The sequence below is a fragment of the Entelurus aequoreus genome, linkage group LG08 (genome assembly GCF_033978785.1).
Source record: "Entelurus aequoreus isolate RoL-2023_Sb linkage group LG08, RoL_Eaeq_v1.1, whole genome shotgun sequence".
Lineage (NCBI taxonomy): Eukaryota > Metazoa > Chordata > Actinopteri > Syngnathiformes > Syngnathidae > Entelurus > Entelurus aequoreus.
Genome location: NC_084738.1, coordinates 9,800,225 through 9,827,106, shown reverse-complemented (window position 1 = coordinate 9,827,106; position 26,882 = coordinate 9,800,225). Strand labels below are relative to the sequence as shown.

Sequence of the window (26,882 nt, the reverse complement as noted above, 5' to 3'; positions counted from 1 at the left end):
AAAGTTGGAAACAAAATTAATGTTTGACATTGGATACTTTAATATTATTTGCGTTGTATGTCTATGTTGGTCTTGTTGCGAAACACAGTGGAAGCATTTCTTGTAACAAAAGGATGACTGTCTCCATTCTTCAGTGTTTGTCATTACTTTTCTTCAAATGTCTCTCTCTTGTACATGCAGGATCTTTTATTAATATATCACAGATGATTGCATGTGTGGGACAGCAAGCCATAAGTGGCTCCCGAGTGCCTGATGGTTTTGAAAATCGCTCCCTGCCTCATTTTGAAAAGCATTCAAAAGTAAGAGTTCCTCCATGTTATGTTAAAGTTTCTTGCTTTTGTGAACAAAATAGCGATGCTCAACCTGCATCGATCAAAATCTTCCTGGTGTTGTATCTTTATTCCTGCTTGGTGACGCTTGTTTGTATTTCTGCAGTTGCCTGCCGCTAAAGGCTTTGTAGCTGACAGCTTCTACTCGGGCCTGACGCCCACGGAGTTTTTCTTCCACACTATGGCTGGCCGCGAGGGACTGGTGGACACTGCTGTGAAAACTGCAGAGACCGGATACATGCAGGTAGTTTAGTGTTCCACAACTTTTAGGAATCTCGAGCAACTTTTATTTCAATGTTCCTAAGCTAAAGATGATTAATTTGAGTAATAGGACAGAAAGTAACAGGAGTGAGTTTTTAGCATAGAACTAGCAAATACATGAGATATAGCCACATGGCTTTTATGCCAATACCATGTTCCATACATTCCACGGGTAGAACAATTTTTTTTTAAATATTTTATAAAATAAATAACACCAGAAAAATAATTTAGGTAACAGAACTGTGCTGAGATTGTCTCTCTTCACTCCAGTCATAGTTAAAATACCAAATATATATTTTTTTCCAGACCATAAGTTGCACTTAAAATCCTTTCCTCTTTCTCAAAAATCGACATTGTACCTAACAACCTGGTGCGCCAAAAAGAAGTATTAATTCCAGTTGTGTTTACCGATCTCAAAGTATTGTATTTTCCGGGCTATAGAGCGCACCGGGATACAAGCCGCTCACCCACCGATCACAAAGTATCATATTTTCCGGGCTATAGAGCGCACCGGGATATAAGCCGTACCCACTAAATATTAGAAGACAAAAATATTTTTCCATATATTAGCCGCACCAGACTATAAGCCACCGATATATACGTTGCGAAATTAGATATTTACACAGTAAGATTCTGTAAATGTTTATTTACATACATTAATTGTTTCCAAACAGTGTCTGTAATACGGCAGTAAAACGTATGGTCAAACAAAACAGAAGTCATCGTCATGGAGCCACTAGCAGTGGAAGCTAGCTCTCCAATCAGCTAAACGGACTCAATAACTCCACGGTGACGTCTTGGTGAAGTTACTGAGGAATTTGCACAACTGAAACAATACAAAAAGAATGCCATATGTTTGTAATACTTACACAAACACTCGTAAACGTGTTAGCATATTAGCTAATGCTAACGACACAACATTCATTACATTAGGATAGCATGATGAAATATGCAAGAAAACACTCCTACAGACATCACTCATAGGACAGTTTAGTATCAACAGTTTTGATTACACTGTCAAACTTCCATTGTGTTTGGAGTGATGAATGAAGAATTCATACGAGTAGCAACGCTATGGACGATTAGAAGACGGAACGGCACTGTACTTCCGGTTGTTGAAAGCACTAAATGGAAGGACATGCAGCACCCGCAGTGAGTGACTTCCTTTCAAAAGATGGCACCATAGCACAAACAATAATACACCCTCTTTGTGGTTCGGCTTGTTTTTTTTGTTTTTGTAAAATAATTTTTATTATGGCCGTCAGCAAAGACAAATTAGCTGCCCCATCTTTTAAGCCGCAGGTAGTGTAGGAAAGAAGTAGCGGCTTATAGTCCGGAATTTACAGTAATGTTACTTGGTACATGGTGTAATAAGTGTGACCAGTAGATGGCAGTCACACATAAGAGATATGTGTGGATTGCAAGTTGACGCCTGTTCAAGAAATTACGCTAGCAAGCAATCTCAAAACTTTAAGGGGCGGTATAGCTCGGTTGGTATGGTGGCCACGCCAGCAACTTGAGGGTTCCAGGTTCGATCCCCGCTTCCGCCATCCGAGTCACTGTTGTTGTGTCCATGGGCAAGACACTTTACCCACCTGCTCCCAGTGCCACCCACACTGGTTTGAATGTAACTTTGATATTGGGTTTCACTATGTAAAAGAACTTTGAGTCACTAGAGAGAAGCTCTATTGCACATGTTGTATTGAGAATGTAGAACATTACACACGGCGCTCAAAAATCTGCCAAAATGTTTTATTACCTTTTTGCATTTGCGCATTACGGCTACCGTAGTCAGATATACTGTGCTTCTACATACCGGTACTGTTATGGAAGGACCCCAAAATGGCACCTATTAGGAGACATACTATCTGCCGTTTTTTTGGGGGGGCAAAATTATGCACAACCAACTTTCGTTACTCATTGGTAACTGCTGGTTCAAGTTGGTCAAAAAAATGTGGTTTAAATAAGGACATCTTTTGGAATTTCAGGCAAATTGATGCAATTTAAATGTTTTCTGTTACTACACATATTGTTGAAAAAGTTGTTTGTTGTAAGTTAATCTACATTTCAATGTTGTTTTATTTAATATTAAATATGATGCCGTTTTATGCAGGGGTGTACTTATAACAATTTATAGACAAATTATACTATTTATAGTTGTGGCATAGAGTGGGGGCCCAAAATATTTAATTTTTCCTGGGGTTGGGGGCGCAACAGAAAAAAATTGAAGAACAGAGATAAAACCCAGAAACACGAGTAAAGTGGGATTTCTCGCTAAATGAAACAACTATAACGATGCTCTAAGATTAAAATTATTTCTAGAAACTTTATTGTCATACCAGCACACATGGGATGGCATGAACTTGAGCACCCTCGGTCAGTGATTCTCAATTTGTGGTAAACGGTCTCTTATCTAGTGGTACGCCAAAGAATCACTTTATTAAAGTGCAGTGTTTTTTTTTTCGATATTCAAGCACAGTGTTACTGATCAAACTGTGTCATGTTACAGTGGCCAAAAATATTAATTATATTTGTTTAATAATACCTCTGCCTTGTTTTTAATGGATACTCAGGCCTACTATGCTACTGTGTTTTTATGTTGGCCATAATAGTGGTTCTTGGAGAGCCATGATATTTTGAGTTGATACTTGGTGAAAAATGTTTGAGAACCACTGCCCTTGGTCCCCGATTAAGCCCAGTGAGTACCACAAAAACATTAGTATATTTAGATTGATTATACAAAGTAGGTTAATGTAAATTATAAATAAAGAAAATAAATAGATTGTGATCCTGTAGTAAAAACAATGAAACCCAATCAAAGCCCAGTTCAGCACAGTTGGGACACATTTATGGTAAAGTAAAATTTTAGGAAGCGGGTAATGGTTGACTTTCTCCTCTGTTTTAAATTGTATTTATTTAGAAAAAATACCATGCATATTATCATGTATTCATACATTTAATTTCAAATTCAAAGAGAGGTGGCCCACTAACTTTTTGCAAGCTGGCACTCTAGCAAAGGCCAATCAAAATGAAAGTGCAATATTTCTTCATGAAATAATCATATTCATTTGCTGACAGAGGCGTCTGGTGAAGTCGCTGGAGGATCTGTGCTCGCAGTACGACCTCACGGTACGAAGCTCCACAGGCGACATCATCCAGTTCATTTATGGCGGCGACGGCCTGGACCCCGCCGCCATGGAAGGCAAGGACGAGCCGCTGGAGTTCAAGAGGGTCCTGGACAATATTCGGGTGAGGGACACTTGGATATAGTTTTGCTTTTAGAAGTAGTGCCGTGGTCGGGGATGACTCAACAGTCTGTCGCCAGCGTACAAAGCCTCACATTCATTCTTTTGAGTGTAATAATTATGGCTTTGTCACACTCCATTAAAGACAAGATGGGATCTGCTTGTACACAATTACGTTTAATAGAGCACAACTCCTTCACACTCACACATGAAGGAGCTTCTATTGGGAATGAAAGCAGGTAAGTTAAAGGTGAAATAGAAACAGGAGTCCATGAATGTGTCCATAAAGTGTTGTTGTGGATTGAAAGGCCCGTGTGAGCATGACGCACACACACACTCGCCACTAGTTTCCCATTAATTCCTTTGGATCTTCTCTATTCCCGCAGGCAGTTTACACTTGCCCAAACGAGCCGGCGCTCAGCCAGAGCGAGCTGGTTCTCACGTCAGACGACATCATGAAGAAAGCCGACTTCATGTGTTGCAGAGACAGCTTTTTGGAGGTACATACATCTATAACATGCTATCCATTACTGATAACTAATAAGACTATTACTCAATAAGAGCACTACTCACTCATGGGAAATAACTTGTTAAGATTGCTCCACTTAGAGAGAAAAATATTTCTGCTTTGCCTTTGACCTACTTTGTCTTGTTTGGACTATTTGCCCTGGAGGAAAACAGATAGAAATACAGCAACTAGGGGGCAGACTTCTTTAAAGTGAAATTTTACGCCTTTGATCTGCACTTGTGACAGCTTTTGCAGTCAATCCTGGGAAATGAAGGAACATGTCAAACGCTAATGCCTTTAAGTTTGTTCCTGACAAAATTGAATGGATTCTTTCTTTCCTCTATTTGAAGCCATAATAAGGCTGGGTGATTAATGGAAAAATGATCTAAACTGACATTTAGAGCTTTCAACTGACGGAAAACTGCCTTGTTGATGCATTTAGATTTTTCTCATTTTGTTAATGTCTTTCTCCTAATACACCATCTATTATGTCCGAGTGACAGAAGAAAAAAACACTTCAGTTCATAAAGTCGATTCTTTTATTTACACTCCAGGTGGACGTCATTTAGCCTATTGCTTTGCACATTTTTGACGTCTCTACATTTCCAGCGTTATAGACACCACCCCCCACTCCGCTGTGCATTCCTGCAGGCTACGGCTGCTTGAATACAACAAAATTCATAACATCTCCTCCCCTTTTACAATGAATGTTCCTGAACAAATAATGTAAATTATTCAAAACCTTTACCATAGGGTGACATGTCACATTTTTTCACATAACACACCCATCAAGGTGACTTGGTGATGAGGCCAAACTGCCTCATTCCCTTGATTGATTTCAAGGGGATTATTTTGACGTGAAAATGGAACGTTCACTAAACTATTCTAAAGGTTTGGACGCTGAGGAGGTCGTCATTCCCTGATAGGGTACCTACGCTAAGATGGAGCCTCAGTCACTACATATCTTGTTGAAAAAATATTCTTGGGTCTCAACGACACAGGTATCTCAGCTGCCTCCACAGGTCCATCTGTGGTGGGGCCTGCTGGGTCCACTGTTGAATATTGTGACTCAATATTAGTAGGAATGGCCACATTCAGTTCTTTGGTCAAGTCCTGGGAAGGCCCCACAGCTTAATTAAGAGCTGGTCCACATGCCTGCATCATATCATATCTCCTGTATGGACAGTGTTGGTCAAGTCCGAGGAATGACAGGCGTTGGAACCCATTTAGGTGCAACAGTTTAATTTCTGCTGGAATTTATTTAGGTGCACTAGTTTAATTCCTGCTGGAATATATTTAGGTGCACTAGTTTAATTCCTGCTGGAATATATTTAGGTGCACTAGTTTAATTTCTGGCCCAGACAGTCACTCCTGGCTTGAAAACTTGGGTCTTCCTGTTGGCTGCGCACAATGTCACGTATGCTGGATGGTTTTAACAGGCCCAAGGTTGTGTGCAGGTCTCGTTGAACCTAAGTCTTGCAAGAGATGACCTTGTGGTGCTGTGTGGCGTGTTTCTTTAGCTCTTCAAGAAATGATGACGTCTTTGATGTAGTCCCTTCTCCTTTGGATGCTGTCAGAGCTTTTTTGAGGGTCTGCACAAATCTTTTGGCTAGACCTTTTGGGACCGGGTGATAATGGGCAGTTGTGATATGTTGCACTCTATTAGCATGCAGAAAAGAAACCATCTCCTGAGACATAAAACTGGGGTCCATTATCTGAAACTAGTTGGGATAGGAGATCCAGACCGAGCAAACCTCTCTCCAAGCTTTTCAACGGTCTTTCCAGCAGTGGTCGATCTCATTATGGCAACCTTAGGCCATTTGCTGTGTGTGTCAATTGCCACCAAGCGCATTCAGTCTTTCAGGAAACAAATAATCGATTACAGGAAGTGGGTATTGCTCAGACATCAGTGCAGAATTCTTGGTTAAATTGAAGTCACCACAGGTTAGGTTCCGCCATTTTCTTTTGCACAGGGTCAATGGGAGTGCCGCAGTCACTCGTCATCATAGGTTCCAAGACACCATTATTTAACCAAAGCTTTTAAATCAGCTTCCACTTTTGGTCTGATAACATACAATACTCGTCTAGCCCTAAAAACACTGGTTTAGTATCAGGCTTGACACAAAGGTTGAGGGTAATATTCTTCATGCAATCCAATTCATCAGGAAAACATCTCCATGCTTCTTCAGTAACATTTGCCAGGTCAGATGCCACGTCTTCAGCCACCATCGGCCAATAATGGCAGCATAGTCTTCTTTAGTGATGTAGAAGTTTGACAGTTGTTTTGTTGCACTGCACCAGTATGTGCATCATACCTTTCATGTGTGCTGGGTGACCAGTGCATGCTCTAAAAACAGTGTTCGACGGCGAAGGACGTAAAGAAACGGGTCTTAAGAACCTGCAGTACATTGCATAAGATAGCAATGATGCCTTAGATCCTGTGTCTATTTGCATAGTCAATTAATGTCCTTCCAAGTGGACTTCGGTCCAAAAGCCATGTAAGGCTTCTTCTACAGTCAGGACATGTATAGTACTTACTGCAGCAAACATGTCTTCTTTTGAAGTATAACTGCAGCTCTCCTTTGTACATTTAACACATATAGCACGTTCTGTTTTACAAACCCCGTTTCCTTTTGAGTTAGGAAATTGTGTTAGATGTAAATATAAACGGAATACAATGATTTGCAAATAATTTTCAACCCATATTCAATTGAATGCACTACAAAGACAAGATATTTGATGTTCAAACTCATAAACTTTATTTTTTTTTGCAAATAATAATTAACTTAGAATTTCATGGCTGCAACATGTGCCAAAGTAGTTGGGAAAGGGCATGTTCACCACTGTGTTACATGGCCTTTCCTTTTAACAACACTCAGTAAACGTTTGGGAACTGAGGAGACACATTTTTTAAGCTTCTCAGGTGGAATTCTTTCCCATTCTTGCTTGATGTACAGCTTAAGTTGTTCAACAGTCCGGGGGTCTCTGTTGTGGTATTTTAGGCTTCATAATGCGCCACACATTTTCAATGGGAGACAGGTCTGGACTACAGGCAGGCCAGTCTAGTACCCGCACTCTTTTACTATGAAGCCTTGTTGATGTAACACGTGGCTTGGCATTGTCTTGCTGAAATAAGCAGGGGCGTCCATGGTAACGTTGCTTGGATGGCAACATATGTTGCTCCAAAACCTGTATGTACCTTTCTAAGGCTGAAACGACGCGTCGACGTAGTCGACGTCATCGGTTACGTAAATACGTCGACGCCGTTTTTGTGCGTCGACGCGTCGCATATTTACGTCACACTACCGTCATGGCGGACCGCAAAGCAGACGATGCGAGCGGTGCGAGCGAGGGGGGAAAAGCATGCCAAAAGTGTGGGAGTATTTCAATAAACGGCCTAATAATGTTGTTGTATGCACACTGTGTCGAGCGGAAATGGCCTATCATAGCAGCACAACGGCTATGAACGAACATTTGAAAAGAAAACCATCAACTAGTCAATCGTCCGCGCGAGCATACGTTGTCATCATTACACAAAAACATGAATGTGTCATTTGTATCTGCTAGGGGTGTAACGGTACGTGTTTTGTATTGAACCGTTTCGGTACGGGGCTTTCGGTTCGGCACGGGGGTGTACCGAACGAGTTTCTAAGCTAAAGCTAGCTTTAGCTGCTAAAGTCTTAACAAGCTGCTTCGCTCTTCTGCCTCTGTCTCAGCACGCAGCATTGTCCCACCCACACAACCATCTGATTGGTACACACGCAGCATTGTCCCACCCACACAACCATCTGATTGGTACACACGAAGCATTATCAGCCAATCAGCAGTGCGTATTCAGAGCGCATGTAGTCAGCGCTTCAGCGTGGAGCAGATAGGTGTTTAGCAGGTGAGCATCAGGCAGCGGACTCTCCCCAAATGATAATAAACACCTCCCAGTCAACTACTAGTAACATCACTATGAGCCCGTTGACCTTCTAGAAACTTCAACTGCAGCTCAGCTCACTCGCAGTCCTGGCTTGAGGTGAAGGCTAATTAGCTCTCAGTTCCAGCCACATCGACCCCTTCTGAGCGCCTATTTTCAGCTGCTGGGAATATTGTAAACAAGAAAAGAACCAAACATGTACACATGCTAACCTTTCTTCATTACAACTGTTAGTCACTCACTGGAATGAGTAGAATTGGTTATTGTGTACTTTGTTGGACTGGATGTTTATTTTGCACATTTTAAAAGCAATATTTAATGTTTACAGTGCTCCAGAATATTTAGATTGGCACTTTTTTGTATTGGATGTTTATCTTTATTTTTGCACATTTTAGCAAATAAGCAATACTTTCACTTTTGTTGAAATGTTTACACTGTTGTTACAGAATATTTCGTTTTGCACTTTTTTTGTACTGGATGTTTATCTTTATTTTTGCACATTTTAAAGTAAAATAAGCAATACTTTTACTTTTGAAATGCTTATACTATTGCAGAATATTAAGATTTGCACTGGATGTTGACTTTTATATTTGCACATTAAAAAGCAAATAAGCTACTTTTAATTTTGTTAAATGTTAAAAGTTTTAAATGTTTACATTGTTACAGAATATTTAGTCATGTTGTTGTCAATGTTGACTGAGTGGCCATACTTCTTTTTTTTGTAAATAAAAGCCATGCCTTTTGAAAAAACGGGCCTACATTTATTTTTTCATCTTCATTTTGAATAAAAAAATAATCGGTAAAAGGAAAAATAATCTATAGATTAATCGAAAAAATAATCTATAGATTAACCGATTAATCGAAAAAATAATCTATAGATTAATCGATAGAAAAATAATCGTTAGCTGCAGCCTTATACCTTTCAGCATTAATGGCGCCTTCACAGATGTGTAAGTTACCCATGTCTTGGGCACTAATACACCCCCATACCATCACACATGCTGGCTTTTCAACTTTGCGCCTATAACAATCCGGATGGTTCTTTTCCTCTTTGGTCCGGAGGACACGACGTCCACAGTTTCCAAAAACAATTTGAAATGTGGACTCGTCAGACCACAGAACACTTTTCCACTTTGTATCAGTCCATCTTAGATGAGCTCGGGCCCAGCGAAGCCGACGGCGTTTCTGGGTGTTGTTGATAAACGGTTTTCGCCTTGCATATGAGAGTTTAAACTTGCACTTATAGATGTAGAGACCAACTGTAGTTACTGACAGTGGGTTTCTGAAGTGTTCCTGAGCCCATGTGGTGATATCCTTTACACACTGACGTCGCTTGTTGATGCAGTACAGCCTGAGAGATCGAAGGTCACGGGCTTAGCTGCTTACGTGCAGTAATTTCTCCAGATTCTCTGAACCCTTTGATGATATTACGGACCGTAGATGGTGAAATCCCTAAATTCCTTGCAATAGCTGGTTGAGAAAGGTTTTTCTTAAACTGTTCAACAATTTGCTCACGCATTTGTTGACAAAGTGGTGAACCTCGCCCCATCCTTGTTTGTGAATGACTGAGCATTTCATGGAATCTACTTTTATACCCAATCATGGCACCCACCTGTTCCCAATTTGCCTGTTCACCTGTGGGATGTTCCAAATAAGTGTTTGATGAGCATTCCTCAACTTTATCAGTATTTATTGCCACATTTCCCAACTTCTTTGTCACGTGTTGCTGGCATCAAATTCTAAAGTTAATGATTATTTGCAACAAAAAAAAATGTTTATCAGTTTGAACATCAAATATGTTGTCTTTGTAGCGTATTCAACTGAATATGGGTTGAAAATGATTTGCAAATCATTGTATTCCGTTTATATTTACATCTAACACAATTTCCCAACTCATATGGAAACAGGGTTTGTAGTTTGTATTGGGTTTTTTTCTATTGACAGTACTGGGCCCTTCTTCACTGTCTTTTTTTACTTTCGCACGCTCCCTCTACTTGACCTCGTCGACCACATTTACGGCAATCTAGATTATTATCCAGCATGAAGAAGCCAGCTGACCAGTTTTACCACAGCGAAAACATGCCCCTTGAACATTTTGATTAGTGCTGCTACTTCTACACACGATGTGATAATGCATTTGTTGGGCCTCTTTGGAGACCGTTTCCATGGATACGCTCATGTAATGGCCTTTTCAAGTGTCAAATCTTTTGAGCTGCTTCATTTTTAAACCACACACAAGCCAAGCCGTTCCCTAAACACATCACAGACTGTTCCCAGATTTACAATGTTCAGCCAATTGCGCGCAAAGCTGCGACAAGCATGGCAACAGATGTCTCCTCTTCTGGGTGTCGTCCGTGAAATCTAAGTCTTTCAGAAATTACCAGTGGTTTTGGAGATTACTGATTTGATAACACATAAACTATTTCTCAATATGTTTTGTTTCCTGGTCTCTCTGGTTGTAAGATGCCCGAAGCGTAATTAAAGTCTTGGGGCTCAATAAACTCAGAAAAATGGGCACAATCTTCCTGGCTTGTATTTTGTTTGCCACAACAAAAAAGTCAAAACACTCTTTATAAGAGCGCCACTGCTCCGTGCCAACCTCAAAAGGATCAATTGAACCAGTAATTCTAGCCATTTTATCCTTAGCTTGTGGTTATGGCTTTGCTTTGTGGAAGATATTTTACAGCGGTTACTCACAGAGTCGATTGTCTCTTAGCTGTTGATGGTGCTTTTCGCTCCTCAAGAACAAGGACATGGGATAAAAATGCTATGATATGAAAAGGGGTAGGATTAAATAAGCTTTGCTTCTTCCTAGTCGTATGCCTGTTCCAAATTAACTGAAGTGAACTGAACCCTATTAGTACGTTGAGCTAATTTTAGCATTTAGCTCTCCACTCCGTGAGGGGAAAAAAAACAATGAAAAAAGTATAATCAAGTATCGAGCCATAGGTCCTCATCAACACTTACGTCTGTGTGACAGAAGACAGAACCACCTCAATTCATTAAGTCGACTCTTATTATACACGGCAGGTGCAAATCATTTAGCTGGTTGTTAAACACATTTTTGACGTCACTACACTTTCTGCTTTATTGAGTGTTGAAAGGAGAAAGACGTACATTGAGCTCATTATACGAGTGTCGCCTTTTGTTAAATAAATGAAGACAAACTGGCAATTTGTCTGAGCCTCCATTCTTGGTACATTACAGTATGTTTTGGTCGGTGTCGGCTGCTTCCATTGACATCCGGGAGCACTTGGAAGTGAAATACTGTGCGACAAAGAAACAAAAATGGCAGTGGCTTTGCTGCGTTTTTGCTAGCACATGTGTCCTTAACATCTTTGCATGTTTAAATACTTGTGTGTTTAACGTGTTTATATCATAATGTAGGATAGGTCAATATTGTGTCGTGATTTTGTTTTGAAATAACACATGCGTGTTTCGTAATTGTTCGCACTGGCTAGTTTAAAACTTTTTCAACATGTCGCATAATGGTGTTTCAGTTGGTTGTGGGAATAAAGAATTTGTGCAGGTTTTCCGCTGGGCATGTAAAAGCATTAAAAGTCATTTCATGGATTTTGCGAAAATTAAGGACTTAAAGCCCCACTTAAGAACGTTCAGTTTTGGTTGCTTTTCACTGCAAAAGCACTAGTGTTTTGCCAGAAAAAGACAATTTCCTAAGAGAACTAGTGCATATAGCGTCAAATTGACATGATGTCCGCTGTAATATCGGCACAGATTACAAATGTTACGTCTCTAATGGCTATGCTGATGTTTAATAACAGGCATTATCAATAAATTATTTTAGATTGCGCTACAAACATGACGCTACTACCAAGAATGTATCAAGGCGGATGCAGGTCCGAAGCAAAGAAACACCGGGAGAGGTTTTTTCAAAAGAAGTAGTGTGGAACTGCGAACTATCAGGCTGTTGGCTATTTATTGCTACTACGCCAATTTCTGATAGCTAACATTAGCATTAGCATTTTCATTTGAGCATCGGAAGTTACTTACGAGTTTATCAGGAACAGAACAAAGGCAGCATCGACTGAAAATTCCTCCTTTTGATGTTGATGTTAGTCCTTAATTGTCTTTTTATCTGGGTAGGCTGCGCTTTTGTTTTTTGTCTAATCAGACAAAACTTTTCGTTTCTTTGATTGTTTTGTAGCTTCGGCGATGATAGTAGTAATTGCACATAGGCGTTCTTCGTCTTCTTTTAGTTTTCTGGCGGCACGCAGGCAATGTATCATCCCAAAAGGAATTCATATCAAGCACAAAGATCAGGGGAAAGCACTTTGCAGTCTTTGCGATGGGAAAATGATGACTTATGGTGGCAAAGGTTGGTTGTCATTGAAACAGCATTGCGAGGGAAGCAAACATGCAGAGAAAAAAAGATTGGGAAAAGAAAACTGCAAACTGCCTGGTGAGTCATTTTCAAAAGAATGTATATCTGTGTTGGCCCTATGATGAGGTGGCGACTTGTCCAGGGTGTACCCCGCCTTCCGCCCGTATGCAGCTGAGTTCCAGCACCCCTGCGACCCCGAACGGGACAAGCGGTAGAAAATGGATTGATGGATGGACTACTCTTAGTGATAATATGGCATATTGCTCTTGACCAGTAGATATTATGTCTCATGATTTTAATCATTATTTAAAATACTAAACCCACTAACTTGTACTATCTCTAGTGCTGCATGGCCAACGTTGCCTAAAAAGCACTATAAAGTATAATCATGAATTACATGTAATAAAAGCTGCATGTTATAATTAAACAGACTTGTAGCAGACACCGTGAATGCAATCTTGCATCCATGACTTTACCAAGTGACTCACTAGTTCAACAAAATACTTATCAAAATTACAAACAAAATTACTTATACGTATGTTTCAAGTTTCAAGTTTAGTTTATTCACAATACCATATAACAGTTACAATAGTAGTGAATATCATCATTTAAAGATGTTGGTACGTGAAAGGGTCCCCCAAATAAGCTAGAAGAAGCTTTTGACAGGGGGTCCAGAGGACAGTATATACATGGGATGATGAAACATGGTAGCAAGCACAACAACAAAAAACAACAACAACGCTATATGATAAACACAAGATAATAGTACTAAAGCAAGCATACACATACATACATACATTCATTCAACCATGCAAAACCCAACAGTACTCTACCCCACATGAGGCATTAGAGATAGGTGGTTAATAGGTAAGTTTTCAGTTTCTTTTTGAAGTTGGAGAATGGATACAGCATCTTGAGGCTCTCATTAAGCCGGTTCCAAATCTTTGGTCCCCTGCATACAACACTTTGAGCGGTACAAGCCAGTAAACGATGTTTACCTGATATCAGATCTAAGTTACCATGACAGGACCCGTATGATTTTCTTTTGCATGGATTCTAATTTGTGAAGGTAGGTAGGGAGGTGTTACACCAGATGACATTACAGTAGTTTAGATGTGGTTCGAAGAGAGTTTTATATAGGGTAAGTAGAGCATAAAGAGGAAGATAATGACGAAGGTGAAAGAATAGGCCAACATATTTGGATAATTTCTTTAACAGATGGCTAATGTGACATTTGAAATTGAGGTATTTGTCAATGATGACCCCTAGGAATTTTGCGGAGTACACTCTCTGTATTTCCTGCCCATTGATGTTGATAAGGCAGTGCTCAGTATTTGTCCGGTTTTTATTAGAACGAAATAGAATAAAATGTGTTTCATTTACATTAAGTGAGAGCTTATTGCATTTGAACCAGGAATCCACTTTCACAAGCTCTGAATTGACAGTTACTTGTAGATCGTGTAGGCTTCTGTGTGAGGTAAACAAAATTTGTATCGTCAGCAAAAATTATTTTATGAAAAGTTTTGGAGGAGTTTACAAAATCATTTATGTATAGGATAAAAAGGAGAGGCCCCAAGATGGATCCCTGGGGAACCCCATAATTTATGGTCATACAGGGTGAATTGTGATCATTGACGCATACACATTTTTGCCTTCCGTATAGGTAAGAACGGAACCAATCGAGAGGTACCCCTCTGACACCATAGTGATGTAGCTTATACAATAAGATCTCAAAGTCTATTGTGTCAAAGGCCTTGGACAGATCCATTTATTCTGAAATGTATTTGGAACTTCAATTTTATTTTTTCGTATATGAAAACACTAGCCTCGGGCTATTTTCTTTAAATTGCATTTTTACAGAATTTGTATGTAGGAAATGCCTTCTAAACCATCTTAAAAATTGTAAAACCAACTCACCTTCAGGGGGCAGTGCCTGAACCCCCAAACGGGCCCTGACCCCCAGTTAATATTCCACTGGGATCCCTGATTCATAAAGTAAAATAAAACATGACATGTTTTGTATTTAGGAATGAAGTTGATTGAGATATTTGATCAAAAAAAGTAGAAAAATATATGAATCTAACTTTTTTTTTTATATTCATAACTTATGAGGACTTTTTTAACTAGTGCTACTCTATTGCTATGAATGATGTATGCCTCATAGGGTTATTAATAGTTTGTCTGAGGTCTGGCAGGCAATAGGTTGATGATTCACAAACCAGAGGGCTCAGAAGAAGAACTTAGATGAATCAACTTTTCAAGAACTCGTGAGTTGAAAAGTACAGTAGCAAGCGGCTGAATAAAACATGTCAGCATGGTCTCACATGGCTGTGAGACCATGCTGACATGTTGCACCTGTGGCATGACTATTTGAGGAAATACAATCATTCAGTTTGTGTGTATTCCTGCTAGTTTCGTCTTATTTGCTTAATTGTAACCGTATAGGGAAATTTTTTTTTTTCAGGACTGACAAAGGCTGGCTAGACTACTGTAATGTGATTGCTTAGTTTTCTACATTTGTATGGTAATTCCTGATGGTTCTCTGTGTAGGCACTAACTGACACAGGCTCAGACAAGTACCTGGAGGTATAGTTGCTAAGCATGCTGGGATATGGTTGGATATGATTAACAGGTTGAATGCAGTGACAAGATTATGGCTTGTTTATTTAATTAACAATATCGTAACAAAGGAGTCAATAGTTTTGCTCCGTATCAACAAACCTTAGCTCTAAATTCCCAACGCATGGCTGGTTGGTTGTGTTTTCCGTAGCTGCATGCAGTTTATTCTCACGTTTGAGGCTTCGCGCTTGCTAACTCTTCATCTCTGGCCAACGGCAGGAGATAAGGAAGTTCATCAGGAGCATCTCGGAGAGAATCAAGAAGACCAGAGACAAATACGGCATCAATGACAACGGCACTAGCGAGGTTAGACACGCCACACACACTTTCGTCACCAGCCTGCTTTGTCTGAAACTTATGTAACTCCCGGCAGCCCAAAGTCCTCTATCAGCTGGACCGCATTACACCCACCCAGCTGAAGAAGTTCCTGGAAACCTGCAGGGACAAGTACATGAGGTAACAGACCAACTCTAAAGCACTTTAATTTGTGTACGCACACTCACTCGGCCAGTCGCGCCGTTCTTGGGCCCACTGCTCACTTTAAGACTGGCACGTTTGGCTTGGCTACGTGCTTTTATTTGTGTCCAGGTTGTCCAACTTTTTGGCCTGATTGAAAGAGGTGGGCCAGGGCAAGGCGCCTTTGCATTGTCATAGAGTGGCTAATGCCAGGTCCTAATGATAAACCACATTGGGCTGTAGCTATTGATTATTTTATTAATATAATAATCTATCGATTAGGTTGATCGAGTTATCAGATAAAACACACTTTATAGCCTAAATGCGCATTTCACGGAAAATAGATCAAATAAGCAATGGTTTTTCTGCTCATAATCGTCACAGTATTTTCTAATAAATGCACAACATCGACATAAATAAATGAAAAATTAATAAATAAAATCTCAGGGTTGCCAACACACAGATCATGACACCCACATACCACCGCTCTTGTGCGCTCTATTGCAGCATCCATGCGGGTAAAATTTTACGATTAATTGAAGTAATAGAATATCAATCAAAGCTTTTTTTATCCTTGCAGCCACACACATACAGTCGTCCCTCATTCATCGAAGTTTATTGCTTCCAGACATGACCGTGTTAAATGAATTTTCGTAAAGTCGGAATCAATAATTCTGAAGAAAATATTTTCATACCTAAAGCATAAATCAAATAGTGGGGTGGCCCCCCCCCCGTGGGGGCGCGGTACGATGTTAAGCGTGTGAATCCTGGGAACATGCTTTCTCACTATCATGCTTCAAACCCCGCTTCAAAAAGCTGTGCAATACAAAACGTGCGTACGTGTATAATATGTGTGTAATTTGTATGTGTATGTATACAGTATACATGTGTATATACAGTCGTGGTCAAAAGTTTACATACACTTGTAAAGAACATAATGTCATGGTTGTCTTGAGTTTCCAATCATTTCTACAACTCTTATTTTTTGTGATAGTGATTGGAGCACATACTTGTTTGTCACAACATTCCTGAAGTTTGGTTCTTTTATGAATCTATAATGGGTCTACTGAAAATGTGACCAAATCTGCTGGGTCAAAAGTATACATACAGCAACATACATACATCAATTTTGGTGATGTAGAAAAGTTACAATCAAATCAAATTAGCTTCATGGCATGGCCTCTTAACTTCATGTGAGTGATTATGATTGACGACACCTGTTGACTTCTCTGAGCCCATTTAAATAGGGCTCATTTGATGCAGTCATTAGACTCGGTTACAAACGCGACAATGGGAAAGTCAAAGGAACTCAGCACATTCAAAGCAGCTTAAGGTCCCAAGAGCAACTGTGCAGACAATTGTTCGTAAGTATAAATGCATGGCACAGTTTTGTCACTGCCACGATCAGGAAGAAAACGCAAGCTATCACCTGCTGCTGAGAGAAAATTGGTCAGGATTACGATTAATTGAAGTAATAGAATATCAATCAAAGCTTTTTTTATCCTTGCAGCCACACACATACAGTCGTCCCTCATTCATCGAAGTTTATTGCTTCCAGACATGACCGTGTTAAATGAATTTTCGTAAAGTCGGAATCAATAATTCTGAAGAAAATATTTTCATACCTAAAGCATAAATCAAATAGTGGGGTGGCCCCCCCCCCGTGGGGGCGCGGTACGATGTTAAGCGTGTGAATCCTGGGAACATGCTTTCTCACTATCATGCTTCAAACCCCGCTTCAAAAAGCTGTGCAATACAAAACGTGCGTACGTGTATAATATGTGTGTAATTTGTATGTGTATGTATACAGTATACATGTGTATATACAGTCGTGGTCAAAAGTTTACATACACTTGTAAAGAACATAATGTCATGGTTGTCTTGAGTTTCCAATCATTTCTACAACTCTTATTTTTTGTGATAGTGATTGGAGCACATACTTGTTTGTCACAACATTCCTGAAGTTTGGTTCTTTTATGAATCTATAATGGGTCTACTGAAAATGTGACCAAATCTGCTGGGTCAAAAGTATACATACAGCAACATACATACATCAATTTTGGTGATGTAGAAAAGTTACAATCAAATCAAATTAGCTTCATGGCATGGCCTCTTAACTTCATGTGAGTGATTATGATTGACGACACCTGTTGACTTCTCTGAGCCCATTTAAATAGGGCTCATTTGATGCAGTCATTAGACTCGGTTACAAACGCGACAATGGGAAAGTCAAAGGAACTCAGCACATTCAAAGCAGCTTAAGGTCCCAAGAGCAACTGTGCAGACAATTGTTCGTAAGTATAAATGCATGGCACAGTTTTGTCACTGCCACGATCAGGAAGAAAACGCAAGCTATCACCTGCTGCTGAGAGAAAATTGGTCAGGATGATCAAGAGTCAACCGAGAACCACCAGAAAGCAGGTCTGCATTGAATTGGAAGCTGCTGGAACACAGGTGTCAGTGTCCACTGTCAAGCGTGTTTTGTATCGCCATGGAATGAGAGGCTACCATGCAAGAAGGAAGCCCTTGCTCCAGAAGCGACACCTTAAGGCTCGTCTAAAATTTGCTGCTGATCACATGGACAAAGATAAGACTTTCTGGAGGACAGTTCTGTGGTCAAATGAAACAAAAATTTAGCTGTTTGGCCATAATACCCAGCAATATGTTTAGAGGAGAAAAGGTGAGGCCTTTAATCCCAGAAACACCAATACCTACCGTCTAGCATGGTGGTGGTAGTATTATGCCTGTTTACAGAGAGTAAATAGGACAGTGAAAAATGAGGATTAACTCCAAATTTTCAGGACAACCTAAAATCATCAGCCCGAAGGTTGGGTCTTGGGCGCAGTTGGGTGTTCCAACAGGACAATGACCCCAAACACACGTCAAAAGTGGTAAAGGAATGGCTAAATCAGGCTAGAATTAAGGTTTTAGAATGGCCTTCCCAAAGTCCTGACTTGAACCCCATTGAGAACATGTGGACAATGCTGAAGAAACAAGTCCATGTCAGATAACCAACAAATTTAGCTCAACTGCACCAGTTTTGTTAAGAGGAGTGGTCAAAAATTCAACCAGAAGCTTGCCAGAAGCTTGTGGCTGGCTACCAAGAGCGCCTTATTGCAGTGAAACTTGCCAAGGGACATGTAAGCAAATATTAACATTGCTGTATGTATACTTTTGACCCAGCAGATTTGGTCACATTTTCAGTAGACCCATAATAAATTCATAAAAGAACTAAACTTCATGAATGTTTTTTGTGACCAAAAAGTATGTGCTCCAATCACTCCATCACAAAAAAATAAGAGTTGTAGAAATTATTGGAAACTCAAGACAGCCATGACATTATGTTCTTTACAAGTGTATGTAAACCTTTGACCACGACTGTATGCATGTATGTATACCAGTGACGTGCCGTCACTAGAGGCAGGGGAGGCACGGCCTCACCTGCCATCATGGAAAGAAAAAAAATGTAAAAAGAAAAAAAAATTCATTAAATTGTTATATGTATCCAGTGATTATACTAAAGTTATTTTCCATTTAATTTCACCAGTTTTAGATTATTTTTATTTTTATTTTCACATTTGCCGTTCAAATACTGAGAAGAGACGGTGCGGTGATCAGCAGCCAGTTGAGGCACGCCACTCAGTTGTGCCTCAACATGGATTGTGCGCAATGATTCGGCTAACTGCTGGCCTGCTGTGCAGTGAGACCGTATTGCTATATGAATTATATTATACATTTCCATAGTTTAGTTAGCTGTGGTATATAATGTACAGTGTATTTTGTCAACAACTGTATGTGTGTAAAGTATTTCTTGTGCTGAGCGATCATAAAACTGCTGCGAAGACGCACTGTGAGAGGCTCGCCTCATAATCCCGCCTCCTGGTGCCAAGCACCCCCGCCGCAGAATGCACCGCCCGACGGGAGCGCCACACCAACCAAAGCCCACACCCAAACCCTCTACGTCAGGGGTGTCAAAGTCAAATGGACGGAGGGCCAAATAAAAAATTTAGCTACAAGCCGAGGGCCGGACTGTTCGAATGTTCATTGAAAAATTTTTAAATGACGCATATAGTCTAGTGAACCTAATTGAACCTACTGAAAACCTAACAAATATATTCCAATATGATCAGATAAATAAAGCAATATTTTCTTATGGCTCTGTCAGTAATCTTTAATTTTCAACAGACACAAAAGACAAATTTCCTTTATATAAAAATCCCCATAACATGAACATTAAATGAAAGAAACCGGTACTCAAGGCACCATCAGTAGCCTATATTTTCTATTTTAGCAAAAGTGGGCTAAATTTACTTCAAAGAAAAAAACAATAATAGCAATTTTCTATCATCCACTCAACTGAAATATTTTTAAAATATAATTAAATTGAAATACAATAAAATAAAGTGCAAAAATCTATAAATCAAAAACAACACTTTGTTTAAGGAGAAGTAACATGCAGTGAAAACAAATATTAAACTTTAACTTTTAAACTTGAATTGAGTAAAAACTCTAAATATGTGATTGCACAGTAATGTTCACATTAAACCCCCCTCCTCCCTCCGTGGGAGGGAGGCGAGTTGGGTGCCCGAAACCCCCCGCTGGTTTCGGCCCGCCCCTTGGCGCGCGTGGCACGGCGGGCTCCGCGACCCGACGGCTGGCCCTCGTGGCTTGACGGCGGGCGCGTCCCGACGGGCCGCGCGTAGGGGTCAAACGCAGAAGTCTCAGGGCCTCGTGGTGAGGGGGTGGCCTGCGGGTTTCGGCCCGCTTGACCCCCCCGCTCCGCTTGGCGCGCGCGGCACATGACGGGTTCCGCCACCGACGCTCGGGCTGCAGCCCGACGGTTGTGCGGGCCCGGCGGTGACGCGCGGTTTGGGGAAACAAAGCAGAAGTCTCAGGGCCTCGGGGCCGGGTTTCGGCCCGCCCCCTTGGCGCGCGTGGCACGGCGGGCTCCGCGACTGACGGCCGGGCTGCAGCCCTTCGGCCGGCAGGCGCGTCCCGGCGGGCCGCTCGCCCCCTTTGGAACCTTGGACCGGCATCCGCTTGGTGCGTGTAAAAGATCTGCGGTCTGCGGGCCGGTTCTAATAATAAATCAAGATCATCCCAAGGGCCGTAAAAAACCTTCTCGCGGGCCGGATATGGCCCGCGGGCCTTGACTCTGACATATGTGCTCTACGTGCAAGATTGAATCCACCCAAAAAAAAGTCACTTAACAAGAAGCCAAAAAGTGCAAAAACAACAATGCTCGCGAGTCGCGCCGGAGGAGCTGCGAACGACCGCAGGGACACAACATTAGGTACACCTACAGACTGCAGCACGGATTTCATATTTCATTCATTTACAACTCCTCCAACATGAACACCACTGTTCCCGCACTTATAAGTAAAGGTAAGACTATAATAACGTTTTTTTTATTAAATATGCTTTTTTGTGTGCTACAGTTTCTATGTGTAAAATTAAAGTTAAGTTAAAGTACCAATGATTGTCACACACACACTAGATGTGGTGAAATTTGTCCTCTGCATTTGACCCATCCCCTTGTTCACCCCCTGGGAGGTGAGGGGAGCAGTGGGCAGCAGCGGCGCCGTGCCTGGGAATCATTTTTGGTGATTTAACCCCCAATTCCAACCCTTGATGCTGAGTGCCAAGCAGGGAAGAATGCTGGTATGAGCTTTTAAACATAACCCGTTAACTGCTGCCAATCAAATGGTGAATAAGATACTGTTTAGGGTTCATATGTTTGTAAATCTGACTGTGATGAAGTCAGTGCCTCACCAGTCATGAACCTCACCGCATGTCACTGATGTATACACATACAGTGAATATCTATGTATGTATATAGAGTATGTGTGTGTATATGTATGTATGCATGTGTGTATACATGTATGTGTATGTATATATATATCTATATATATATATGTGTGTGTGTGTGTACACAAAAAGCTGTGACTGCATTTGTGCGCGTAATACAGTAATTTAATTTATGCGATTGCTCTTCTTGCCAGTATTAGCTACCACTTTGAACAATATAAATAATCAGAAAGATTTGACATAAAGATTGGAAATAATCCACAAAGTCATTGGAATTGCACTAATACCATGCTGTAGAATTGATTCGCAAGCAAAGGAGCTAAAACATGAATGCTGAGTGCTGGCGCCCAAGGTCAGAGTGAGTACGCTTCTGTTTGATGTTCACTCAGAGCTCAGATGGAGCCGGGGTCCGCAGTTGGGGCATTATGTGCCCAGAGCATTGGAGAACCAGGCACTCAGATGACTTTGAAGACATTCCACTTTGCCGGTGTGGCGTCCATGAACATCACTTTGGGCGTTCCTCGCATCAAAGAGATCATCAACGCCTCCAAGAACATCAGGTCTCAAATATTCCCAGTTTTCGTAATAATTGCATTCTTATTTTGGAATAGCACTTTGTTTCAAAGGCATATATTACTGCTCTGTTTGTCGCTTAGCACCCCGATAATCACCGCACATTTGGACGTGGAAGACGACGCCGACTTTGGCCGCCTGGTGAAGGGGAGGATCGAAAAAACGCTCTTAGGCGAGGTGAGGTATCCCAATGTGCCAATTATCTTGGTTTTGTGTGTTTCAGACTTATAAGGACACAAAGAAGTAAATGCTGTGCTCCCTGCAGATTTCTGAATACATTGAAGAAGTTTTTCTACCAGACGACTGTTTCATCCTCGTCAAATTGTCCCTGGAGAGAATAAGACTACTGCGACTTGAGGTATGGCAAGTCACATACACATTTTTTGGACATTGTTGTACTTTTTCTGCCACTTTGTGATGAATAAATATCATCAAAGTTGACAATCTTTAAATGAGCTTTATAATGGCAATGCTACACAAAAAGTGCCACATTTGTTCCTCCTGGCAAAAAATGTCCCCTTAAACACATTTTCGATCCTTCATTTATCTTAACATACACTACCGTTCAAAAGTTTGGGGTCACATTGAAATGTCCTTATTTTTGAAGGAAAAGTACTGTACTTTTCAATGAAGATAACTTTAAACTAGTCTTAACTTTAAAGAAATACACTCTATACATTGCTAATGTGGTAAATGACTATTCTAGCTGCAAATGTCTGGTTTTTGGTGCAATATCTACATAGGTGTATAGAGGCCCATTTCCAGCAACTATCACTCCGGTGTTCTAATGGTACAATGTGTTTGCTCATTGGCTCAGAAGGCTAATTGATGATTAGAAAACCCTTGTGCAATCATGTTCACACATCTGAAAACAGTTTAGCTCGTTACAGAAGCTACAAAACTGACCTTCCTTTGAGCAGATTGAGTTTCTGCAGCATCACATTTGTGGGGTCAATTAAACGCTCAAAATGGCCAGAAAAAGAGAACTTTCATCTGAGACTCGACAGTCTATTCTTGTTCTTAGAAATGAAGGCTATTCCACAAAATTGTCTGGGTGACCCCAAACTTTTGAACGGTAGTGTAAACTAATGCAATATTTTGTGTTTATCATTTAGACACGTTTCCCTAAGTGGGACAATGAAGAATACTGTATTTCATTATAAAATGTGCCTTTTCCACCAGATGGCGTGATATTTTTCCCATTATAAGAATGCAGCAAAATATCACAAACCTTTTATCTGCCAGTGTTAAAATCCTTATAATATAATCAATTACTGTATTCTTTTAAGTGATGTTTTAGGCTTCAGTCGTTAAAAAAAACAAACCAGACTCATTTAAAATTAAAATAAATGTTTAAATATTTTCAGCAGATTTTGGTCACTGAAGGGAAAAATGCATGAAAAAAATGTTGCTTGCCGTAAATACACTAAAAGAGTGTACCATAATAATGCGCAATGCAAAAACAGAACATTTACATCAGGGCATAGTAATAATTATTTTTTAAAAAAATTAAAAAAGATAGTGGTGATAGTAATTTTATGCTAATTATTTTCATCAGTTTTTGTGGGATATTTAAAATATATTTAAAGGACCTCTGAAGAGTTGAATGTTTCCCTCTCCCAGGTGAATGCAGAGACTGTGCGCTACTCCATCTGCATGTCCAAACTGCGAGTGAAACCAGGTGACGTCGCGGTGCACGGCGAGGCCGTGGTGTGCGTGTCGCCGCGAGAAAACAACAAGAGCTCCATGTACTATGTGATGCAGTCGCTGAAGCAGGAACTACCAAAGGTGAGAACACACTTCAGGACATTGCTAAAGAGTCACTTTTTCAAGTTCCATCCACGGTAATAAACTAATACAAAACAACAGAACCTAATACAGATCAATGCTCAAGTCTACAAAGATTATTATTTTATTAAATGAAATTTAATGCAACAATATTCAATCATATTTAGCCCACCATTTAACAATAATTACCTTTATAAAATATATACAAGTGAGAAAAAGTGTCAGACCTCTGGGTAGAGTAGCAAAAAGTTCCTGGTAACTTCGGTCCAATTGCAAATTTTATGTGCTGATACAATTTCAAAATTATCTGTTCAATTATGTAAGGCTCGGAACGCTAACAATAGACAATAGAATGTTTTTGTTGTTTTAAAAAGAAAATACTTGGAGCAAGAAATTCCTGGTATATTTGGTCAAAAAACTTTCTTGGGATGTGGAAACCGCAAATATCTGTAAAATGTAATTTACTTTAGCAATGCCAACAATGGACAATATAATGTTTTGGTTCCTTTAAACAACAAATCACCTGTACATAAAAGTTCCTGGTAAGTTTTGTCTCAATACCATTGTTTTAAACGGCAACAAAGAGCTAAAAGTTCCTGGTATTTTTGTCTCACTGCAATTTTTCAAACAGCTGCAAAGAGCTAAAAGTTCCTGGTAATTTTGGTCTAAATACAAGTTTGGTGGGATGTTGAAACCTTAAAAGGGAACTGCACTTTTTTTTGGAATGTTGTCTACCGTTCACAATCATTATTAAGAGACATGACGACAGATGTTTTTTGTTTTTTTGCATTCTAAATATTAAATAAATGTGATCAAAAGTCAGTTTACAATGGAGCCTATGGGAGCCGTTCATTTCTGCCTATAGAGCCCCTAAAACATCCAAACACCTCCCTTAAGGTTTTATATATACAATTTAAGTATATATGTAAAGTAGTAACCAGCACATTTATAATAACATTTAATATTTACATAGTTTAATAATTTTAAGCATACGCGGCTCATTAATTTCAAAATTGCATCACATTTGCTTTTTTTCTTCATCACTGATTATTACTCACTGCAGACAGATAAAACATCGCTTATTGTACAACGTCTGTTGTCATTAGGATGCCGACTGCTAGGATGTTCAAAAATTCCCATTTAGATTAAAAATGTCTCATAATCCTCGCGAAGAAATAGGGTAGGGGGTGGGGGGAACAAGCTTCTTTTTGTGTCGTTCTTGCCATTCTCAGGTTCTAAATGGCGGTCAAAGTGTCCCAACTTGTCGGATTCAATTCTCAGCCATCTACTTTTCAGGTGAGAGGCATGAATTATGATCTACAATAAACTTACAGGGAGCAGGGCAGCGAGGAAAAAGCAGACCACTCGATGATGTAAAACATAGGGAGACACGGAAGTGATCACGTCGCCGGCATGAATAGTTTGTCTTCGTTAGCGCTTATAATAACAATATCACTAATACTTGGTTAACATTCAAGTCATGAAATGTAAATTGAGTGTTGTTGGCGCTTTTTGAATGGTTAATTTTCTGATTTTATCGGTGGAATAGTTGAGCTCCCATTGGCTCAGTTGTAAGCAGACTTTTATTGACATTTATTTAATATTTAAAAAAAATCTATCCGTTATGTATTTCATAATGATTGTGAACGATAGGCAAAAATAAAAGATGCAGTTCCCCAGATGGCTGTAAAATTTGATGACGCTAGCAATGCTAACAATAGACAATTGAATTGCGTGGTTCCTTTAAACAACAAAATACCAGGACACAAAAGTCCCTGGTATTTTTTTGTTTCTAAATATAATTTTTCTTGAGCCTTAAAACCTTTTAAATGTCTGAAATTTGATGATGCTAAATAAACAATTAAATGTTTTCGATCATTATATTAACAAATTACCAGGACGTAAACTAATGTTCTTGGTCATTTTGGTCTTAACACAACTTTTGTGGGAAGTTGCACCCTTAAAAATATTGGTTTGAATAAATTAACAACTAGTATTTAAAATATTCCTGGTAAATTTGGTCTAAATGCAACTTTTGTGGGATGTTGAAACCTTAAAAAGTATTTAGAATTTTATGACACTAGCATTGCTAATAGGGATGTCCGATAATGGCTTTTTGCCGATATCCGATATTCCGATATTGTCCAACTCTTTAATTACCGATATCAACCGATACCGATATAAACCGATATATGCAGTCGTGGAATTAACACATTATTATGCCTAATTTGGACAACCAGGTATGGTGAAGATAAGGTACTTTTTAAAAAAATTAGTAAAATAAGATAAATAAATTAAAAACATTTTCTTGAATAAAAAAGAAAGTACAACAATATAAAAACAGTTACATAGAAACTAGTAATGAATGAAAATTAGTAAAATTAAATGAAAGGTTAGTACTATTAGTGGACCAGCAGCACGCACAATCATGTGTGCTTACGGACTGTATCCCTTGCAGACTGTATTGATATATATTGATATATAATGTAGGAACCAGAATATTAATAACAGAAAGAAACAACCCTTTTGTGTGAATGAGTGTAAATGGGGGAGGGAGGTTTTTTGGGTTGGTGCACTAATTGTAAGTGTATCTTGTGTTTTTTATGTTGATTTAATTAAAAAAACAAAACAAAACAAAAACGATACCGATAATAAAAAAAACGATACCGATAATTTCCGATATTACATTTTAACGCATACATCGGCCGATAATATCGGCAGGCCGATATTATTGGACATCTCTAATTGCTAACAATAGACAATATCATATTTTGGTTGTTTTAGACATCAAAGTACCAGGACATGAACGTTCCAGGTAAAATGTTTTCCAAATAAAATTTTTGTGGAGTGTTAAAAACTGTAAAATGTCTGAAATTAGATGACGCTAACAATAAACAATATGTTTTCATTAACAAACTACTAGGACATCAACTAAATGCCCCTGGTAATTTTGGTTTAAACACAACTTTAGTGGGAATTTGCACCCTTAAAAATACTGCGTGGATTACATTTTGCTAGAAAAATTACCTAG

At 39.6% G+C, this 26,882-nt stretch overlaps 1 protein-coding gene across 1 annotated transcript in view; it reads left to right on the top strand.

Moving 5' to 3' along the window:
- Window positions 1–26,882, top strand: part of polr3a (polymerase (RNA) III (DNA directed) polypeptide A) — a 64,899-nt gene that overhangs the window by 26,889 nt on the left and 11,128 nt on the right. Inside the window, exons 18-27 of the mRNA XM_062055498.1 lie at window positions 181–299; window positions 436–573; window positions 3,669–3,839; window positions 4,222–4,335; window positions 15,446–15,532; window positions 15,600–15,682; window positions 21,880–22,050; window positions 22,147–22,240; window positions 22,329–22,421; window positions 23,687–23,851. Of these exons, the coding sequence (XP_061911482.1) occupies window positions 181–299; window positions 436–573; window positions 3,669–3,839; window positions 4,222–4,335; window positions 15,446–15,532; window positions 15,600–15,682; window positions 21,880–22,050; window positions 22,147–22,240; window positions 22,329–22,421; window positions 23,687–23,851 (1,235 nt within the window). The remainder of the gene's footprint in view (window positions 1–180; window positions 300–435; window positions 574–3,668; window positions 3,840–4,221; window positions 4,336–15,445; window positions 15,533–15,599; window positions 15,683–21,879; window positions 22,051–22,146; window positions 22,241–22,328; window positions 22,422–23,686; window positions 23,852–26,882) is intronic.